The 18,686-nt window shown below is 52.3% G+C and overlaps 4 protein-coding genes across 4 annotated transcripts; 1 reads left to right on the forward strand and 3 right to left on the reverse strand.

Annotated features, from left to right (window-relative positions):
- Nucleotides 1–3,030: 3,030 nt before the first annotated feature.
- Nucleotides 3,031–8,516, reverse strand: NCLIV_052430 (putative S-adenosyl-methyltransferase mraW; the record flags this gene model as incomplete). Its single annotated transcript, XM_003884796.1, has 7 exons — nucleotides 3,031–3,103; nucleotides 3,278–3,321; nucleotides 3,596–4,048; nucleotides 4,467–4,679; nucleotides 5,180–5,516; nucleotides 5,754–6,436; nucleotides 7,185–8,516. 7 exons carry the CDS (start codon nucleotides 8,514–8,516, stop codon nucleotides 3,031–3,033), a joined length of 3,135 nt encoding a protein of 1,044 aa, XP_003884845.1.
- Nucleotides 8,517–10,262: 1,746 nt separating this feature from the next.
- NCLIV_052440 (conserved hypothetical protein) lies at nucleotides 10,263–11,657 on the reverse strand (the record flags this gene model as incomplete). The annotated part of the gene is made up of 1 exon (XM_003884797.1): nucleotides 10,263–11,657. The coding sequence occupies one exon, from the start codon at nucleotides 11,655–11,657 to the stop codon at nucleotides 10,263–10,265; it is 1,395 nt and encodes a 464-aa protein (XP_003884846.1).
- A 3,223-nt stretch (nucleotides 11,658–14,880) lies between these two features.
- Nucleotides 14,881–15,318, forward strand: NCLIV_052450 (conserved hypothetical protein; the record flags this gene model as incomplete). The annotated part of the gene is made up of 1 exon (XM_003884798.1): nucleotides 14,881–15,318. The coding sequence occupies one exon, from the start codon at nucleotides 14,881–14,883 to the stop codon at nucleotides 15,316–15,318; it is 438 nt and encodes a 145-aa protein (XP_003884847.1).
- Nucleotides 15,319–17,775: 2,457 nt separating this feature from the next.
- NCLIV_052460 (hypothetical protein) lies at nucleotides 17,776–18,180 on the reverse strand (the record flags this gene model as incomplete). The annotated part of the gene is made up of 1 exon (XM_003884799.1): nucleotides 17,776–18,180. The coding sequence occupies one exon, from the start codon at nucleotides 18,178–18,180 to the stop codon at nucleotides 17,776–17,778; it is 405 nt and encodes a 134-aa protein (XP_003884848.1).
- Between the last annotated feature and the right edge of the window lie 506 nt (nucleotides 18,181–18,686).

Here is an 18,686-nt window from a genome sequence, read left to right on the forward strand (position 1 = left end):
TTCGATTCCCGTCATTTCGGAGGTCGTAAGCCCCGGATAACGTTGTTCAATCTCAACAAAACTGAACGTCGGCATACGGTCCTCGACAACTGGCGGCAAAGCCGCTCCCCCCCTTTCAACAGCCTCGATTCGATACGAAGTTTTCTGCTCTCTGAGCGCGTCAGCACGGAACCCCAATGCCAACAACATGCACAGCAATAATTTTATCGAGAAGAACACGGAGATCGCCATAATGGAGGGATTTGCTTAAACTGAAACCAATGGCAAAAGGGTAGGCACACCGCACCGTCCGGCCACTTGGGAGGCGAAATGGAATGACCGACTTCCACTTTACGTCCGCCTTTTTCAGCACAATTCTCGCTTTTTCTTTTGTTCACATAGATTATCCACATATGCACACATGTGCATCTATTGAGTGGGCACTTTCCGTCGCTAAGAGGGAAACAATGATTCCCTTGAAAAATCCTAACCGCCAGACACACTCCCCAACGACGGCTCGTACAGCAACGGATCTCGCAGAGAAGAACCCAGGACAGTGCGATCTCCAAAATCAATCACTAGTAGAGAAGAACCGTGCAGAGAGCTCTATTTTCGGAAGCTGCCAGTGAGTTTTTTATGTTATATAGCTCCCTTCGATATCACGGTAACTCGCTGTGTGTGCAAAAACTACGTCGATGGCTAGCTGGTGGTTCAGGACGAGGCACACTGACTGTCACCTGCATGCAGAGAGCCCGTCGCGTAGCCCCCCCCCCCCCCCCGCGGCCCGCTACGATTCTGAAGACTGTTTCGTATCTCCTATCTAATGAACACGGCCTGCTTAATCAGATGTACTGTTCCATATTATTTGATATTAGAGTCTATATTGTCACGTGAAAACGTACGTCGGAACCACGGTAGCTGATGTCTGCACGCAGGTACAGCATGAAATTGCCATCGAAAAACTCGGAGAGGCGTTTCAGAGAGGGACGTAAGGCGCCGCCATCGCCACCCCAATAATAAATGACATGAACCAAACAGCGACAATTTTTGAGATAGCAGGAGTGAGTGATGAAGAGGCGGATCGTGAGGGTTTCAAGGTCGCAGTGCAATCATAACTTCTGGTCATGCCCCTTCTGACGCTCGCGGGTCGGGAGCTCCAAGGCATCGACAGCGCCAGTCTAGAGGGATGACAAAGCGTCTTGATTCGGCTTTTCAGGTAGTGCACAAGGCACGTTTACGAGCCCTTCGGGAACAGTACCGAAGAACCTCAAAACCACAAGTTAGCAACGTCATCACACATGGAAGTGGCATCACGAGATCTTTCACCAATCGCCAAACGGTCACTATCCTACCACGAACTTTCAACCAGTGGGACACCTGTGTGAAAAAGTTGGAGTAGAAATTTTCAATTGAAGGCAAGGAGAAAAGTGGAAGAACTGCAGACTCCAATGACGGTTTTCCTCCATGGCGACCCCCCTAGTACGGACTCGACGTGTACAAAGGCACTTGAAATATCACACAACCGGCAAAGCTCCGATATCTGCGATGCAGATTTTCATACCCATTACGTGCCGTCCACCCCTTGAAACTTGTACTTTTGGCGAACGTTCAATGTGGCTAGCGGCACTAGCGTATCTCCGCCCCTCCAGGGAAAATTCGCGTGTTGCACCGATCTGACAACTCTCCACGTGATGCCTCACTTACTCACTTGGCTCCTTGCGTTCTTCGACTAAGGTGCTGTCAGCTTGGGATCAGTGAATAGCGTTTCTAGGCTAACTTTATCGATTCAGCCTCACACGGTGACGTTGCGCTACACTGAAAGTCTCTTCACCACATTTCCTCAATGGGGCAAGAGGATTGCTGATACAGGCCCCTTTCATTGGTTGACAGACGCATGTATGACTAAAGTACTTGACAGTAACTAACACACATTGACGTACACATGCCCTCCACGTCAGCGGGCAATGGACTAGCAGCGCTCTGAGGTCAGCTGTGTTAGTGTAATGCGATGGAAGATGCGCCTCCGCAAAGAGACGGAAAATGAAGAAGGAACATATTAGATGAGATTGTAACACCATGTGGCTTAGTACTGCTGGGCATTGCTTCTATCGATTGAGATCCGTGTGTGGCTTGGAAGCGACAACTGTCGTCATTCACAGGCGCCGACTCACAAAGCACATGCTGCTCACAGCCTCAGGACGCGCCAACTAGAATTCGATGGAGGGGAAAACTGTGACCCATAGAGGGGAAGAAAAGGAACCCCGATGTCTCCCTCTGCTACGCCACATGCAAGCAAGATCAGTTACTTGGATGGCCGTTTCCTTGCGATGTGGGGGTTCAGGTTTACCTCTCATGGCTATGCGAGGTTCACCTCTCATGGCTATGCGAGGTTCACCACTCGCCAGAACGAAGGCCGACACACTCGCGCCATGCAGCGGTTGCAGGCAAACTTAAATAAGAAGCTCCGCGAGGAACCACCCTGCAGCCAAACGTGCCATCCCAAAAGACGACGGTCCCTCTGGTACCACACCTTTATTTCACCGCAGTGACAGACCATTCTTCCATTCTTTGTGGAGCTTGAAATTGTGACGTCTCCCTGAGCCACGGTGCTTCGGAGGGACAATAGAAACAGGAAACGATCCTTTTGTGGTTTGTGAGAAATTATATCCGCGGTGAGTTTCACTGATTGCACCACGAGTTCCCAATCGAGCCCCCGGTTAATTCTCCTCCCTATCCCAACGGAAATGCCTGGAACAGTTAAGCGAACACGGGAAGACGCCCTTCAGTCGCATGGGCACCGCCGGTGGAAGTGACCACGTTGCCATCAATCGCAGATGAATCCTAACGAAAAGAATGGACGGTCACGCCGCTGAACCAGAGAGTGGAATTCCGAAACAAGCCGTGCGTGACATCACGTGGCTGTCTAGACGCAAGAGCAACGGACTGTTTTCTCCTGATCACTGTATCACGCCATGCAGTGGAGGCATTTTTCGACCTCATTCTTCCTCTTCGATTGCGTAGCGTCGCGATGCGTTATGCCCCAGGACTGCTTCAAGGCCTTTGCATGATCTGGACCTGGGAGTACGGCAGTTTTGCTGCCACGCGCATCTTTGCACTTCGCGCCCTGCACGTCCACAGAAAGAAACTCTTGCCACAAGTTTCCATAAACGTCCAGCGGCGGTTGCGTGCTGAAGACAAGAAAAACCCCGATAGTTTATAGAAGGAGTAGTGCTTTCTAGCCGTGGGTGACCCTTGACAAAAAAGTGCACGGTATATCGGGAGGCCGCCCTGCACCTACCGCCGATTTCGAAGCACTTCCTCCTCCTTGGGCTTCAGAGGCTTCTGAGGCACAAAACAACATTTGACAGGGCATAAATGTTCCTGTTCGCGCTTCGCTGCCTTCTATCCTGATTTTCGTAAGACGCAGAAAAGTGGGAGATCTGTGCAAATATCGTAGCTTGTCTGGGTCCCGCATCCAATTATGCGAACCCAGAAAACGGCCAGGTCACACCGTTTACTGTGGAGCTACCCTACAAAGCGGAACACGCTTGCCGTTTACTCTCAACAAACACAGAAAACGAACGCTTTTCTCGACACGACTCGCCGGCTGCCTCACCTTCAACAATAAATGCCAAACCTTGTTTTCTGCGTCGGTGCGCGTCCCACTCAAACCAAATAACGCCCTCTGAGCCTCATCTGCATCAAGGAAGCTGCCAGATTTAGCAGCTTCCTGCGCAAAAACCGCATCTGATAGGACAGTCCCAAGAAAGCGCGACAGCTGTTGATGCATCTCTGCAGATTTTGGTCCGCGCTCGGCCGAGGTAACCGACCCGAATTCGCCTGGAGTGTCCGCCCCTGTTGGCCGGTGTCGCGAAGAGAAGAAACCCCTTCGGCAGGAATTTGCAGCAGTCCAACCAGAGCCCTGAGTGATGCGCTTCAAACGCTGCTTGATGAGCCGGTCTTCTAAAGAGTGATAAGAAAGAATAACTAGGCGACCGCCTGGTTTAAGGAGACGTTCGGCATGCGTCAGGAGGAGGTCCAGGACTTCCAGCTCTTGATTGACGTACATCCTGAGAGCCTAAAAGAGAGGAAAAACAGAAACGCGTGCGCGTCTCCGTTAGTGCAGTGGGAAAGAACGCGTTTTTCTGTGCGCCCAAGGACGATCAGATCACACCAGCACTCAAGCAACGTGGTTTGTGACAACTGTAGCCCGTTTCACTAAACATGCGGGTGTATACGGCACTTTGAAGACGACATGGACATTTCTGAAAGGCTCTATTCTCCGAATCCTTATCCATGCGCTTGTTGAAGGGTGATTTCCTAGTTGTGACAAACTCCAGAAGGCAGAATAAACTCTCGCCTTAATTCAGCCACATCAGTGGAGCCCGCTACATTTTTGTAACCACCTAGCATTCGTGTCCCATACAATGTTGAAGCACCAACGGGCTGACTTCAATGACAGGCCACAATACTCTGTTGCTGCGCACCTGGAAAACTCTCGAGCAAGTCTTGATAATAAACTGCGGGTTCCGATATCGACAGCAGCCTTCAACGATTTCCCTCAGCTCCTCCGTCGCCCTCAGTGTACCGCGCGTCTCTCGATGCCGTACGATGCACGCGGCTATTAACTCGGCAAGAGGTTCCTCTCCATAGAGCTTGAAAATTGAGGCGAGAGCTGCCTGTGGCAGGCCGTTCACGACCTGCTAGACCCAGGCGGAAGTCCGAACGACAAACCGGTGGCTCACCACAGAGCACCCGTGGAAAAGAATGCCCCAGGCGACTACAAGCAAACCATACTACGTGGGGACTCCGCATCCGGAGCAGACACTGGACACAAAACACGGGAGATGTGTGGCCGTCGGCAGCGCGTCTGCTCGCGACGTAAGATGGTGGCATGCACAACCCGCGCTACACTTACGGGAAGTGTTGTGTCGTTCCCCAACTCTCTTACGTAACACTCTGTTGCACGGTCTCACAACGTTCTGTGCTCTTTACCGGGAGTGGGTAACCAGGGAGCCTTCGATCCCCTAATTTCACAACTCCGCGTTGACCAACAGACTAGCCAAAATGGAGACCCACGTTAGTTGGGAGATAAGCAAGACGCAAAGTTTTCAGGCCCTTGATTTCTCGTTGAGTAAAGGAAGAAACAAACTGCAGATCACACGTCACCTACTTAGGCTGGTGACATTGAAACGCATACCTGTGCCGCATCAAGAGCTCCACCAGGACCACTCACGCAGATGTCGGAAAAAGTGTTTTCCAAGCAGCTGTCGCTTGAGGCGGCGTTTCTTGGCGCCCCACCTTGGGTCACAGCGCCCCTTTGTAATCGTCCATGTAGAGCTGTCTCGTCTGCTGCTATGCAGCTTTCGTCGGCATTGTCCACGCCGTTTGGACAGCTCGTGGGAGAAGCTACAGCGCCACACGCACTCGACTTGTCCCTTCCGAAACGCATATCAAGCGGGCCCGGTATGCTATGCGAGAAGCCTCTATGCGCCGCATTCAATTGATGTGTCGAGACACCCAGATCAGCGAAAATCCTGAGGACCATTAAGATCGAGAGACACATAAGATGAACGAAGCAGTTGCGTTCAGATGACGCCTCGTTTGGGTCAGGTAGGCATCGTTCCCCTAACACTCTAGGAGTGCATGAAATGGAGAACAGATTCCGTTTTTCGGCTGTGGCTCCACAACAATGAACAGCTGAAAGCGCAGCAGCGACTGCGCTTCTTTTAGGTGGCTTCTTTTCGACGGCAAAAAACCCAAGACCGGCTTACCCGTCAACAGTGCCTTGCAAACCTTCATACAAGGCAGCAACCTCGGGTGGATCGCCGTAACTGCACTGCGCCGGCTCTTGAGGTGCCTGGAGATCCAATTTTGTGTGCAGCTTTTCTCTCTTCTCTCCAGTGCCGGCTCTGCTCGCCGGCCCGTCTTCCTTGCTCGGCCTCTTGTTTCCCTTTCCACTCTCGGCTGCCTGCCGAGAGTCTCTGAGGGCTTGTGAAGCACTTTTCCCGTGTGTCCTTCGCCGGGGTAGAGCCGCTTCTGAAAACGCTTGCACAGTGCCAGGAGAGCCCTGCCAAGTATTCATCGCCCTCCGAAGGGCGTGTGGCAAGTCAGCAAACGAACTTTGCAGGACAATTACCGACGGCCGTTCAGCAGGCGTGCCTTTTCCGAACGCCCCTCTTCCCTCGGTCCCCATCATCCGTCCCTGTTGCCTTTCGAACGAACTCCCGTTCCTGTGTGGCGGAAAGTGTCGGGAGACGTGCACCTGCTTCTCCACCGAAGAGCTGCCAGGGTCTGTCTTTGCGCTCTCTGTGCCGTGCACGACTTTGTCCTCTCGGGGGTTCGTGCAGGTCGTATCGCCTAGATCGCATCCTTCGCGAGCCTGAAGTTGCCTCAGGCGGTTTCGCGTGGCTTCCACTGCTTCTTCGTCTCTATCAATGGCTAGCAGCCTTCCACCCTAAAGAAATGGAACAAGGACACAACCAGACGCCGATACGCAGACAGGAGACCCGCTAGGAATTCATGCACGCGCAAAAGGACTGTTTCCGACTTATCTCTGGATTTGAGAAGTGGGCCAAGAAGACCTCTGAACAAGGGTTGTGAAGTAGTTCCTGACTTTCGCACAAAAAGCAGTGTCGCTCCATCAATCCACCGTCGAAAGCAAGAACAGTGCGCAGGAGCCCTTCGGCGATCGACAAACCCCCACGCTCCCCTTACTCGATTAGACACGTCCGACAGCGTCGCGGCCTGGAGCGTAGACGGGAATGAAGGCGTTTCGGTATCTCTGATACACTCTCTAGGTAGCAGTGATGATCCTCTACTTTTCCAGCGAGATACACGCTCCGTGCCTATCCTTTGGGTATCTGCCAGCACGTCCCATGCATCGCACGACCCCCGATTTGAGGTCGGACCAGCCCCACATCCAACCACACGCGGTGACGGTGTCGGCTCTCGGAAACACTCTTGTCACCTATGCCGGGTTCCGGCTTTCCACAGCGGAGATCCAGGCAAGATGGCGTCTGCCTTCTCCAAACGCGACGCCTTCCTGTTGGGCGCAGCCTCGATTTCAACAACACAAAATGAAAAAATTTCCGTGCATACGAGACCCTCACGCAGCGCCTTTGTGTCTCATGAGCGTGCACAAACCGGCTCTCCGTCATTTCCACCTCGCCTCTGGGCTGCTACTGCTGAGCCAAGCAACGCACCTCGGATGCCACGGCCCTCCAGATAGCTTCAACATGGCCACCGCCGCCCGCTGTGCAGTCTACATACACCCCGTCCTTGGCGGTGATGAGGTACTGAAGAACTTCCTGGACCATAACTGGAACATGCTCATGGTAGTTGCCGAAGGATGGCTGGGGCGCATGCTGTTCAGGATGAGGCCTCGGGTCGGAAGCGCTCGTGTCTTCTTGACGTTCGTTTTTGTTCTTTTCCTCGCGAGCGCCTCGAATGCATGAAGTTGAATGACCAGTTGAGTCGTCTCCATTCTCGTCCCTGCGCTCTCCATTTCGAAGTTCTATCCACCCGTGCCCCACGTTCCCTGTTGCTTTCCCAAGCGCCGCTCGACAAATGCCTGGCTGACGACGAGATATACTGGATGGTGTCGTGGCTTCAAGCGGGCACAGCTGTTGGTTTTGCCGCCGCATGGCCGCTAGGCTATTCATGGACCCGTCTTCCCAGTCTCGCACTCTCCTTGTGCGATCTCCACCATCTTCAGGATGTGGAGGGAAGGCGCTTTTCGATGGCAAAACGAACGAGTTACGGGTTGCCTTGGGGCCTGAGCGCGTGACACGAAACGGAGCAGCGACGAACCACTCGCTATCCCCTTCGAGGCTACGCCCTGTACACACAAGGGAGGAGGCCTTCGCGACTGACGGTGTCTGCCTATCCCAATTCCCCGACAAAGAGCCAATGATGTGTCGTGACAGCTGCAAACAAGGAAGATGATCTTGTCTACCTGAGCATGCCCCCAAAACCGATCGCCCAAAAGACAGAAAACATGCACATCTGAGGTGACAGGGGGGGTAACCAGAGGAGAAGAACTGGTTTTTGCTCGTATGGGTTGAGGCCAGCAGGGACGAGCGATTGCCCCCGCAAACTGCCGTCGGCAGTGACTTGGAGGAACGTGATGTCAATTGTGATCGGTTCTTTGAAACATGCTCCCTCACTAGATCCAGATGCAGTATCAGATCCGAAAAAGTTTCCGTCGAAACGGAGGGGTTCGGTGCAAAGCGTGACCAACTTGTTGAAAGTACACCCTGTTGTTGCACATGTGCACAATTCGCTACACTCAACAGAGGCCCTGGCTGGTACTTGGTGCATAAACTAGGAAGTACTGTGGACGCCGAAGTTGGGGAAGTGAGTGTCGTCGTCTGGAGAACTAGAGAAACGTAAAGCCAGCAAGTCTGTCTACTCAATAAGCGTCCCAAACGATATAGGCAGGTCAATTTGTTGAGCACGGAGATGAGGAACAACCGGAGAACCATGCAAAAACACCCGGTCAAGACTGAGTGACCTTGGGGAATTACGCCCCCCATTAGAACAACACTGACAACGACACGGCACACATTTTTTCCATGGTAGTTGAATGGATTTTTCGCTCTCGCAGGGGCCTGCAGTACCACATTGGGATGACCAGGACAGATCAAGCAGCGCATCTCAAACGGAGAATCGATTGTTGGGCATTTTCGGGCGCATGCGAACATGAACAGCGGAATGCAATCTAGTCACCTCGTCACCTTTTTTTGTGCCTTTCCATATGGGCGAATGCCTGTTTTTTGCCTGTACTTGTCTATGCTGTATTATTACACGACTGAATATACTATCAGCACCGGAAGTTCGGACGGCATTTCAACTGATGTGCCGCCAGAGGTGGCGTAGGCGGAGAGACCGAGCATGCGGTGTTCGCGCCGACGTCGTTTTCCTGGATTGAAATGGACCTCCCATAGCGCCGAAATAATACCTCCAAGCCTCATTTGGATACATTGGATTAGGTAGTGCCGATGTGTGCTCAGTTTACAATGCAACACCCTCACGCATATTTGGGGACTCCCGGTGACCGTCAAGCCTGTCCCAGCCAGGCAGGTGGAGTACCACTGACGGTGCGGAGTTCGGTTGAGAGAGGCAACATTCGAGTTCATGAGCACGACATTATACTACTCATGAACCGTTGTGACTGCTCGAAAGAGAACTAGCATGCGTATGCTGCACTGCAGCGTCGCTATGTTGGAATACTAGCGGGGGTTATTGTATCAAAGGAACAGGAACCGTCTTCAGTGAGGTTTTAGCGCATCGATCGAAACCGACCTGTCCCACGACCCCGTCTCCTTGTCTGCTTCAAGCGAAAACTGATTCTGACTCACCATGAGAGTATTTTTGGGGATACATCGCAGCACAGGCATTAATAATCGCTGAACGGCACTAACCGTTGGTACTGTTTGTCTGCTAGTGGTCACATAAACAGTGAACGTTTTGTAGCCTTTTCGTTCTCCTAAGACTTCAAGAGACCCGCTACCACTTCTCTACCACGTTGTATCGTCAGACCCGCTACCACTCCTCTACCACGTTGTATCATCAGTATTATGCGACGCCGTATCAGATGTAATCGCTGGCAGCCCTAGTTTATTCGCCGTTAGACAGAATAGATTTCAGCTGTTGCGTCCCTGTCAAGCCAGGAAAATTCTACGGCTCAGGTACCGTGCTAGCGCGTTGAATATGCCACAGTAGTCTCTTAGGAAGCGCGCCACGTCTGTGTCTTGTGGACGCTGTTGGCACCTACACTTTATATTCGGCCGATCCAACCGCTTAAGATGACAGCAGCTTTACCTGTTTGCATAGTTAGTAAACTAGAGAGAGAACCAATCACGTATTTCGGAAATACCTGCAAGTTTTTGTTTGAAAACAGAGAACCCGTGGTTAGGATGGGAACACGCTGGAACAAATCACAACGGCTGACTAGTTAGGCCAATTTTGTCACCAAGACCGCATCGAACCAGGGAACACAGTGGAGAAGTGACGCACGGAAAAGGCTTCGCCAAACCCTGTTTGTCACCTGTTTTTGCCGTTGCACGATTCAAGATTGCAGCGAAATGAAACATTGTCGAAACAATCCTAAAAGACACACGAGTTATTCCGTCACCCTTGCAGATCAGACCGTCAGTCCCCGCGAGTTCAATCTCATTCGTTCCATGCATGCGTATCCTCGAATAAGGAAACGCTGGCACGATGGGGCTGCTGGAAACAGGCACTTACATGAGGAGGCCTTGTGAGCAGATCGAAACACATTACAGAAAATTGGCCGTCCGGCCGCTCCGTCGGCGGCGGACGTAGGTAAACCTCTGTGCAGTGGCAGAGCGCTCGTGCGTTCGAGGGATTTCTTGTGGACCAAGCATCCCATCTTCATGCCCACTGCTTTGGCGGTCTTTCTCCGTGTCATCTTCCCCCCCAGCTGATGCAGTCGTCTCACTCTCCAGATGGGAAATGATTCCATCCACTGATTCTTTTCCCTCTTCGCTATCGTTCCCTGCGTCCTCGTTCCTTAACGCCTTGTAGTTGCAGAGCGCCTTGTTTACCTTGTCTCCCACGTGTACATTCATTGCTGGCCGGTGCCCCGTCGTCTCAGCGACCGATACAAGAGCCAGTTGTTTGCTACGGTCATCCGAAATCCCCGGGCCCGCCACGTGGTCCTCGTCCTTGAGAACAACGACGACCTCTTCTTCGCGGCTCCACCGAGCAATTCGTTTTGCAATCCCTTTGCGATTACCCTGCTTCAACCCTACACCGCCAGCCTCGTCACTTTGCTTTCGGCGACCTGCGCAGCACACCTGACCCACGGCCCACCGCAAGAGCGCGAGACCGGCAATAGTGGTGATCATTGACACTTCCCTGCTTCCAGCTGACGGCGCGACTTCTGCCCCTGCCGTCGGGTCTACAGCCATTGACTCCCCCGTTCCCAGGCTGCCAGTTGGGGTAGGTGCGCCGTTTCCATGCTTCCCGTTGCCGTCGGTGGACGTTTGTGTGGGACGGTGACGGAGAACGTGCCTGCTATTCCCATGCAAATGCCCTCCATTATTTCGCACCTGCCCATGCGCATGTGGAGGACGAGTCTGTCCTTGCCCTCCCGGTCCGACCTCTCGATTGCCAGTAGTTCCAGTTCTGTAACGAGAGGCGTCTGCGTGGGCGTGGTGCGCCGAAGAAGTGCCGTGGGCCATCGTGCCTGCAGGGTGGTGAGACACCGGAGCGGCATGAGGATGCAGTGAACTCCCGACTGGATGAGCGGGAATTGCTCCTGCTCCTGCTGCACCTGCCAGTCCCCCGCTTCCCGTAGTTTTCGCTGCCACATGGGCGAAGTGAGCGCTGTGAGATGCGATGTGTGCTGCTTCCCCTGTTGTCGCAGCGAGACTCGATGGAGGAGCGGAAACCGCTGCTCCTGTAGCCTTTGAAAGAAAGCTTCCAGATCCCTTAAGAGCAGTGACAGCGCCCTTCGACAGCAACGCTGCACCGGCTACCTTACCGCCCCCAGCGACAGCTGTCCCTGCAGCACCCGCGGCCAATGAAACCGGAGCAGATGCGGTTAAGGTACCGGCGGCTGCTGCTCCCCCGACAGGCAAGGACGTTTTGAGCAAGACTGGGCCCAGAGCCGTCAAGGCAATCAAGGACCCCCCTCCGAGAGCTGGCATTGCTTTTGGTTTTTATTAGTAGCGAATATTTGCCAGCACACAGAGAAGATAGCGGAACGGAGATAGAAATATATAAGAACTCGATAAGAGGAGTGGCCAATGTGTCGTGTAGTAAGGGCCTCCGAGCAGTACTAGGTCGACACTTGTCCTCCTGGACGAAAACCGAAAGTTAGTGCGTTCCCCAGGTGATAGCTGCCTGCTGTCACGCTAAAGGCACGAAACCACGGGCGCATAGTCCAACAGAGGTGTTCGCAGTGTGAAAGCCACAAAGTGGGGTGGATGGTGCTGCCAGAGATCCAACGCTTCCACAACGGAGCCAAGACGACTCCGACGGCACTCCACTTCCGCCGGTCTTTCGTGTTGGGCCCATTCAACAAAATATGAAACCCCCAAAAGTCTGTCTTGTCCCGGAACTACCAGGCCAGCAAGTAGATCAGGGCCGTTCCTGAGCACAACCGAAGAGCGGCAGTTCGCGGGTCCTTTCTCCAGCCATCAGAAGTGTCATTTCCCTGTCTTTTCGCAGGAAAAACTCGATCAGAAGGTTCCTGAACACGGAGTGAAAAATGACTAGTTCGGAGACACTGTGTAAAAATTTCCAACGCTAGTGATGGCGGAATGAGGACAAAAAAAGCGCGTATCATCAAGAACTCGTGTTATTGCCGAAAGGCCAAATACGCGGAAGAGCTAACTCAAGCAGTCTGAAATCGAGAATTGGCCCCTCTTCCAGATTACGATAGACACAAGCACGTCGATATCGATGGGATATTTTGAATAAATGACCCCTCATCACAAGTTCGATTGGCTCGCCATACGCTGCGCGAACGTGCAGTAGAGGCATCGTATCGGTGCACGCATCTCAAAGCGTGTGTTCGTCTCGCACGCCTAGACTAGACCTTCGGATGAACGGCGGCGCTTACAAAAACTAGCGATGCTGTATTCGGTCCCTTCAGCAGACAAAAACTCTCTTTCCAAAGAAATCAACGCAAGTTAAAATGACCGCGTGAACGAAAATTGCAAGCCTTCTCAGCTGTGCAGAATTAAGCGCGACGGCTTCCCGGACACACCGAAGCTACGCATAGAGGAGTCTGTCACTCTCAAAAGCCGCCGATGGTCCAAATAAAACGCTTTCCCAACTGATACGGTCTCTACTGTCTTAGAACTAGACTTAATGACTGGAGAGAATGGGACGCTGAGGATTGCATTTCCTTGCACTTCCGAAGAGGAGGATACGTTCGTAGGCCCTCCGCAAAGCGTAGAGCTTTGGAAATGAAAGAGCATGAGGACCATCAGACTGGAGGGCGCGTGAAATATATGTCAGCCCTGAAACAGAAGCGGCGTGTACTTCGAATGATCTCCTCAGTGGAAGCAAAGAGCCAGTTTCAGAAGTGGCAGAGACAAACGTGAGAGAATACAGTTGCTAGTAGGCGGAGATGGCGACGCCCGGTAGGTGGTGGCGAGAATACGTTCTTGCTCATGTGCACAAAAAAACTTGTTCCAATGACCGTTTGCGTGTATCCGGGTTGCCTGTACTACGCCACCATTAGATGATTCAAATGCTAACATATATCACATACAATCTTAAAGCTAGCTAAATCAGTCTTAAAACTAGCAAAATTCGCCCGGTCACTCTTGAGACACCCCATAAGGAACTAGAACCTGCGAAGCCCTGTTACTAATACTGACTCTAGCTAGTTCCTAAAACCACTCAAGGTTCTTTCTGAGTACTCCGCATTGTACCCAGAGTCCTATCTACCTGGTAAGACGGGCACGTCGGCAGACCGTGGGCGGTGCTTCATTTATTTGAGGACGGCGTGACTGGCACACGGGGGGAAAAAGGGACGAAACGACTCAGTTACTTGCCATTTCAGTAGAACGTTGACATGTGAATCTGATCTTACTTTTTGGAGAGCTCTTACCGATGATATAGCTGTGAAACTACATCGATGGCTTTATCGCTGGAGCGTAGCTGAACTTTAGCTTCGAGCACTGTCCACTCCGGACTCAAGTGTCTCTGAAGCTTCACTGGACCACGTGCCGTTAAAACCATTAACCGGGCCACACGGTGATACAATTGAAGGAACACTGGAACTTCATAAAAAATGTGGGTGCAGGAATCAGCGGCACAATGCAGCATGTTTTCAGCATCCCTCACCCTGTAGTGTGACACAATGAAGAATGCCTTTAACCTGAGTTTGCTCGGCGTGCCTGCCAGCACCTGTATTTCTCAGGTAGCCGGTGCTCTTCCTTCTCAGAAAGATCTATCTGTCGTTGACTGTGTAGTCCATACAATCTGACAAGTTTCCCTTCGTCTCCGTGACTTCGAGGGTTTCCGTGAGTGTCTGAAATCGCAGAATCCGTCAGGTACTCTCGTAGCTGTAGCGCAATTCGGACGTTCGTCCTACTGATCTGAGCGAGACGTCAGCCGCCACGGCTAGTTGCGACGACGTGAGGGGCGCTCGACGATTAGTCAGTTTCCTCTCTTGGGATATACGAAGTAGCGGAGTCTTTGCCATCATTCATGCTTGATTTTCGCATTATCAGACAATAACGGTGGTGGCTTGTGCACAACTTCTTCCTGTCTCTTGCGTCTTCAAGGTGTCTAGATTTCAGTGGTGGTGTCGTTGCTGCCGCGTCCCGCGTAGAGAGAGTACGTAACAATTTGATTGCTTCTGAATCGGAAACGCTGTAGATCTCACATTTCTTTAACACGCAGCGGGAGGCTACAGACAGACCTCCCGGAGGAATGACGCTGCTTTGGATGCCGTCTGGGGACACAAATGCCGCTATATTTTCTCATCCAATTGTCTCTGATGAGCTGCTGTTACACGGCTATGCGGCGTCATTGCAATCTTATCTGTCTTCTTTTCCTGTGTTACTGCGAAGTATGGCGCTTTTTCCCCAAGACTCTAAGTCCGTTGGCAGGAAACGTGCACTGTGTTTAGGGAATGCACGGTACTGGGTTCCATCAGCGATTTCTAGACGGACAAGCGGGCCGAGACATAAAAAACCATGTGATTTATTGTATTTCACGAGTCTGTTACATTCCACGGGAATGCTTATCAAGTTCCTTGTATCTAGTTAGCTCACTGCACCGGTTTTGGATGGTATTACTTTTAACACCGCATAATATGCTAGAAAATACCATTCAGGATTCTTTCCCATTTACCGCTTTTTGCGTTCATGTGTTCTGTTTGTCTCTGTCTGTTCTCAGTTCGTGGTCAGAATGCCGCTGGAAGTATTGGGCCCTCTCGCGGTCTTGGCCGCAGGAATGAAAGCACTCCCTGGTGCAGTGCTGCTGAAGACTGGCGGAGCTGCGGCCGCTGCCAAGGGATCCGGGGTTTTCGTTGCCAAAAGCAAAGGCGTCTTCGCGGCCACCCATGGATCAGGCGCCAGTTCTGGGGCTACGAGCAGCCACGAAGCTTTGGAAAAGGCGAAGAATGAACTTCAGAAGGCAGCAAATGACATTGACGAGGCGGAGAGTACTGCTATGAAAAGCATAATGCCCCTTGGCTTTCTAACGACATTTGGTTTCGGCGGTAATGATGATGCCGCAATTTCTGCTCTTTGCCGTGCACGAGCTAAAGCTGACCACGGTGGTGACCGCCGTGTTCGTCTCTCCACCGTTCCAGACAGGTGCACGTACTATGGGGATTTTCTTTGAGTCTGTGACGACAAGAGAAAGGTCACTTCACGTTGAACATCAACAGGAGAACAGCGTAGACCTTCAGGATAAGTGACAGGCATCGCTTCGCAAGTGCGCCGGCCTTTCCACCTGCTTGCACTGCGAACGTTGCCTGACTTTTGTCGAGTAGAACTGCGCTGGGAGATAGACTTTTATCAGAATCCAGCACCTTCAGTTGCGTTACCTACGTAAAATGCTCAGTTGGGATTCCAAGCTGTTCATGTGCCCTGTTGTCTCCGGATGGACAGACGCTCGTCCTTCATGCGTAACCATGAAACGCAAAATGTGCAAAATGCTACCCTTGCAGCAGTATATACTGTTGGTGCGTCCGAATGACCGACGGGAAGGAACTTCGTTGTTCTACACCCCTGTAGTACCCACACCTTCGTCCACTGGTGAGGAAATGTGCAGTGTCTTTTCTCTCTGCTACTACGATCCAGATTTCCATGTACACCTAGGCATCGAGCGGTCACCTTTTCAACCTTGCCCCTTTCTGTTCAGCAGGAACTACGTAGTTGGCAATGCTGTTGTCAGCTTTTCTTTTCAATGCTCCATGACTCCAATCCCTAAGGATACAATAGCCGTAGTCAAGCACCCGTTTAATAGTCAAGCACCCGTTTTTCACTAGACGGTGGAATGCCAGCCCATCAGGCATGATTCGCAAATATGCCACTTTTCGTGTTGGAATTCCCGAGTGAAGAGACATCCTGTTGTCCAAGTTGCCCTTAGATACACGCAAGACTCCAATGGCGATTAACTACCGCTCCAACATGGAACCAGGCACATCTGATAGTGTGCGACGAAACAAACAAATTCACCTCGGCTCTCAGGTGCCATAACCTGGGGCACAGTGAACGCCAGTACCGCTGGAGAGTAAACTTGACTGGTTGTGTATTCCACAACTCAATAATTTAAACTGCAGATGTGAGATGCGAAAAAGTAAACTCTGATGAAGTATTCAGTAGAAAGAGCTACGTGGCCTGCTTCCTGTGATCGACCTTAAGGTGTAACAATTTCAACCGATTTGTGGTCAATGGCGAACACAGTCGCTTTCACTCCTCTGACTGTTCGACCACAGTTCCCTGACCCGCCAAGTTCCAGATCCTCCCTCTTCACACATTGTGCTCGCACTACCGGGAGGCAAGACCAGTGCTGTTCTGTTGGTTGGACGTGTGAGTCAGCGTTAGCAATGCTGAGACAACATACTTGCTTTCCACCACATGAAGAGGGTGTCGGCATTTGCCACGGGGCGTTGCGAAGGCTCGTGTCCAACCCCCCTCGATGCTGGACAGATATGCACACGAAAGAGGCGAGAATACGCTCGAATGGAAGATCTGTCGAAGACCGCGGAGATAGCACGCACAGTCGTTCAATATGGGCATGTGTGCGTACTGAAAGATATACAACCGCTTGCTTTCGGGGCTGGTCTTGAGTACTGTGTACCAGTGTAAATCATGCAGCTTTTTCTGTCAAATTGGCAACACAAACGTAGTGAAGACAAACACGTGGCTAGTGACTCCCTGTCACCTTGCAACCATTTAAACGGGTTGTGCACCGATCGCTGCTCGTTTCCTGGTCAAACCCCGTTGCCGCTCCGCTGCACCGTGCCGTGACATCGGATTGTGTTAGGCAGTTACAGATCACTCAACAGCCTAAAAAACGAGGTACACACCCAACGTGCTTGCTTTACCAGCAAAGCTCCACAAGGATTTCGATCGTATGAGTCTTCTTGAGTTTTCTCTGACTGTGCCTCGCCACATTCTGCCGCCTCTTCGTAAACGGTCTCATCGTTTCCAACACGGCTGACGACACCGGGCTGGTCCGCGAAGAAGGCTCCGCACATCAAGGAAAGACCTTCCCTGCCAGTGGGCGGAAGTACAGCCCGAGCATCTATGGCTTTCGATATACCCGGGACAATACTGCCGCTCATTGGGTTACCCAGCGCTCCGGCGACATCGGCAGGACCAGGAACTGCGCAGCATACGAGCAAGATAGGGAGGTGAGCTAACGGGTCCATCCGGGAAAGGATCGACACAACACGCTCTGCTCTGGTGGACAACTACTGTGCAAAACTATACTCAACACATGAATGCTTAGGCCATCGGCCTGCGACACCGCGCTCCGGAGGCTGTGAGGAACTACTACCGCGCGGAAAGCCTTTCATGACGCGTGAACACAACACTATAAAGGTTTTCTACTCCGCGTGCACATTCCACGCTGAAAAACATGTATCCTTATTTGTCACACCTCTTCAACGCCACGAGAGGAGGACGCTCAGTGGAGTTCTTAGTTTCACGAGTTCTCGAACACGTTTTTTGTCTCCCAGTGAGTATGTTACCTACGTTCTGCAGTACCCTGACCGGCAAGAAACTGAAAATCGACAGCGAGACGGGGTATTCTGATTGGTAAGCCGCACTCCAGACCCATTTTGACGACTTAACCTACGAACGGTAGACCAGGCATTAGAGGCACCCCGGAGCCGCCAGTGGTGGTGGCAGCTCCAAGAAGACCAGCGGCTTTAGTCCCGCCTGCGATCTTGGCTGCGGTTGCAGACGCTCCAGCCGTGCCGCCGGCCGCAAGAGAAATCCCGAGGACTTTGGCCAGCCATGACACTGCGCTTGGAATTGTAGCTGCCCCTGCAGCAAGTGTGGCAGCGCTGCCACCAAGAGCTGAAGCGCTCGGAGCGCTTATCGCTGCAGAAGCTGCGGTCGCGACAGGCCCAGCACTCGTGAGACACGGCAACGTGGCGGCGGTCCCCCATGCGATAGTCTTCGCTGCCCCCACACCCAGCAGCGAGGTCAGAAGACAACAGGTCCCGGCGCCGGCGAGTTCGATTAGCATCCTGAAGTCAGTTTCTTCCTGGAATCACGGCGCGGAGTTCTGCCGCTCAAACACCAACGGTGTACCGCACTGATCGACTCCTGGTGCGTTGAGCCGCCGTCAGCTCTCACGCACACCAACACACGCCTTACACAACCAAACACCACCCACCAATTTTTCATCCAGCGACACTTTTTAGACTATGAGAAACTGGAAACGGAGAGAAATTTAGCAGTGGCAAGCGCAAGGTGATGCGCGGCAGCCAGCTCCTGACAGTTTGAGCTCCGGGCTTACTTTACCCGGATCGGATCTGGTGTGTGGCAGCCAGCACGGTGTCTACATTGCAGCCCGCGCGCCGATCGCCACAAACGGCAAACTTTTCTTTTCAGATGAATCGTAGATCCCCCATATCTATACTGCCCAGCGCCTAAAGATGTCATGTGGAACGTGCCCTGGCGCTTCTTGGTGAAACAGCACATATGGTCAACATAGAAAATTCGTGTTCATGGCTGCCGCACATCAAATTC

Source organism: Neospora caninum, chromosome X (assembly GCF_000208865.1).
Source record: "Neospora caninum Liverpool complete genome, chromosome X".
Lineage (NCBI taxonomy): Eukaryota > Apicomplexa > Conoidasida > Eucoccidiorida > Sarcocystidae > Neospora > Neospora caninum.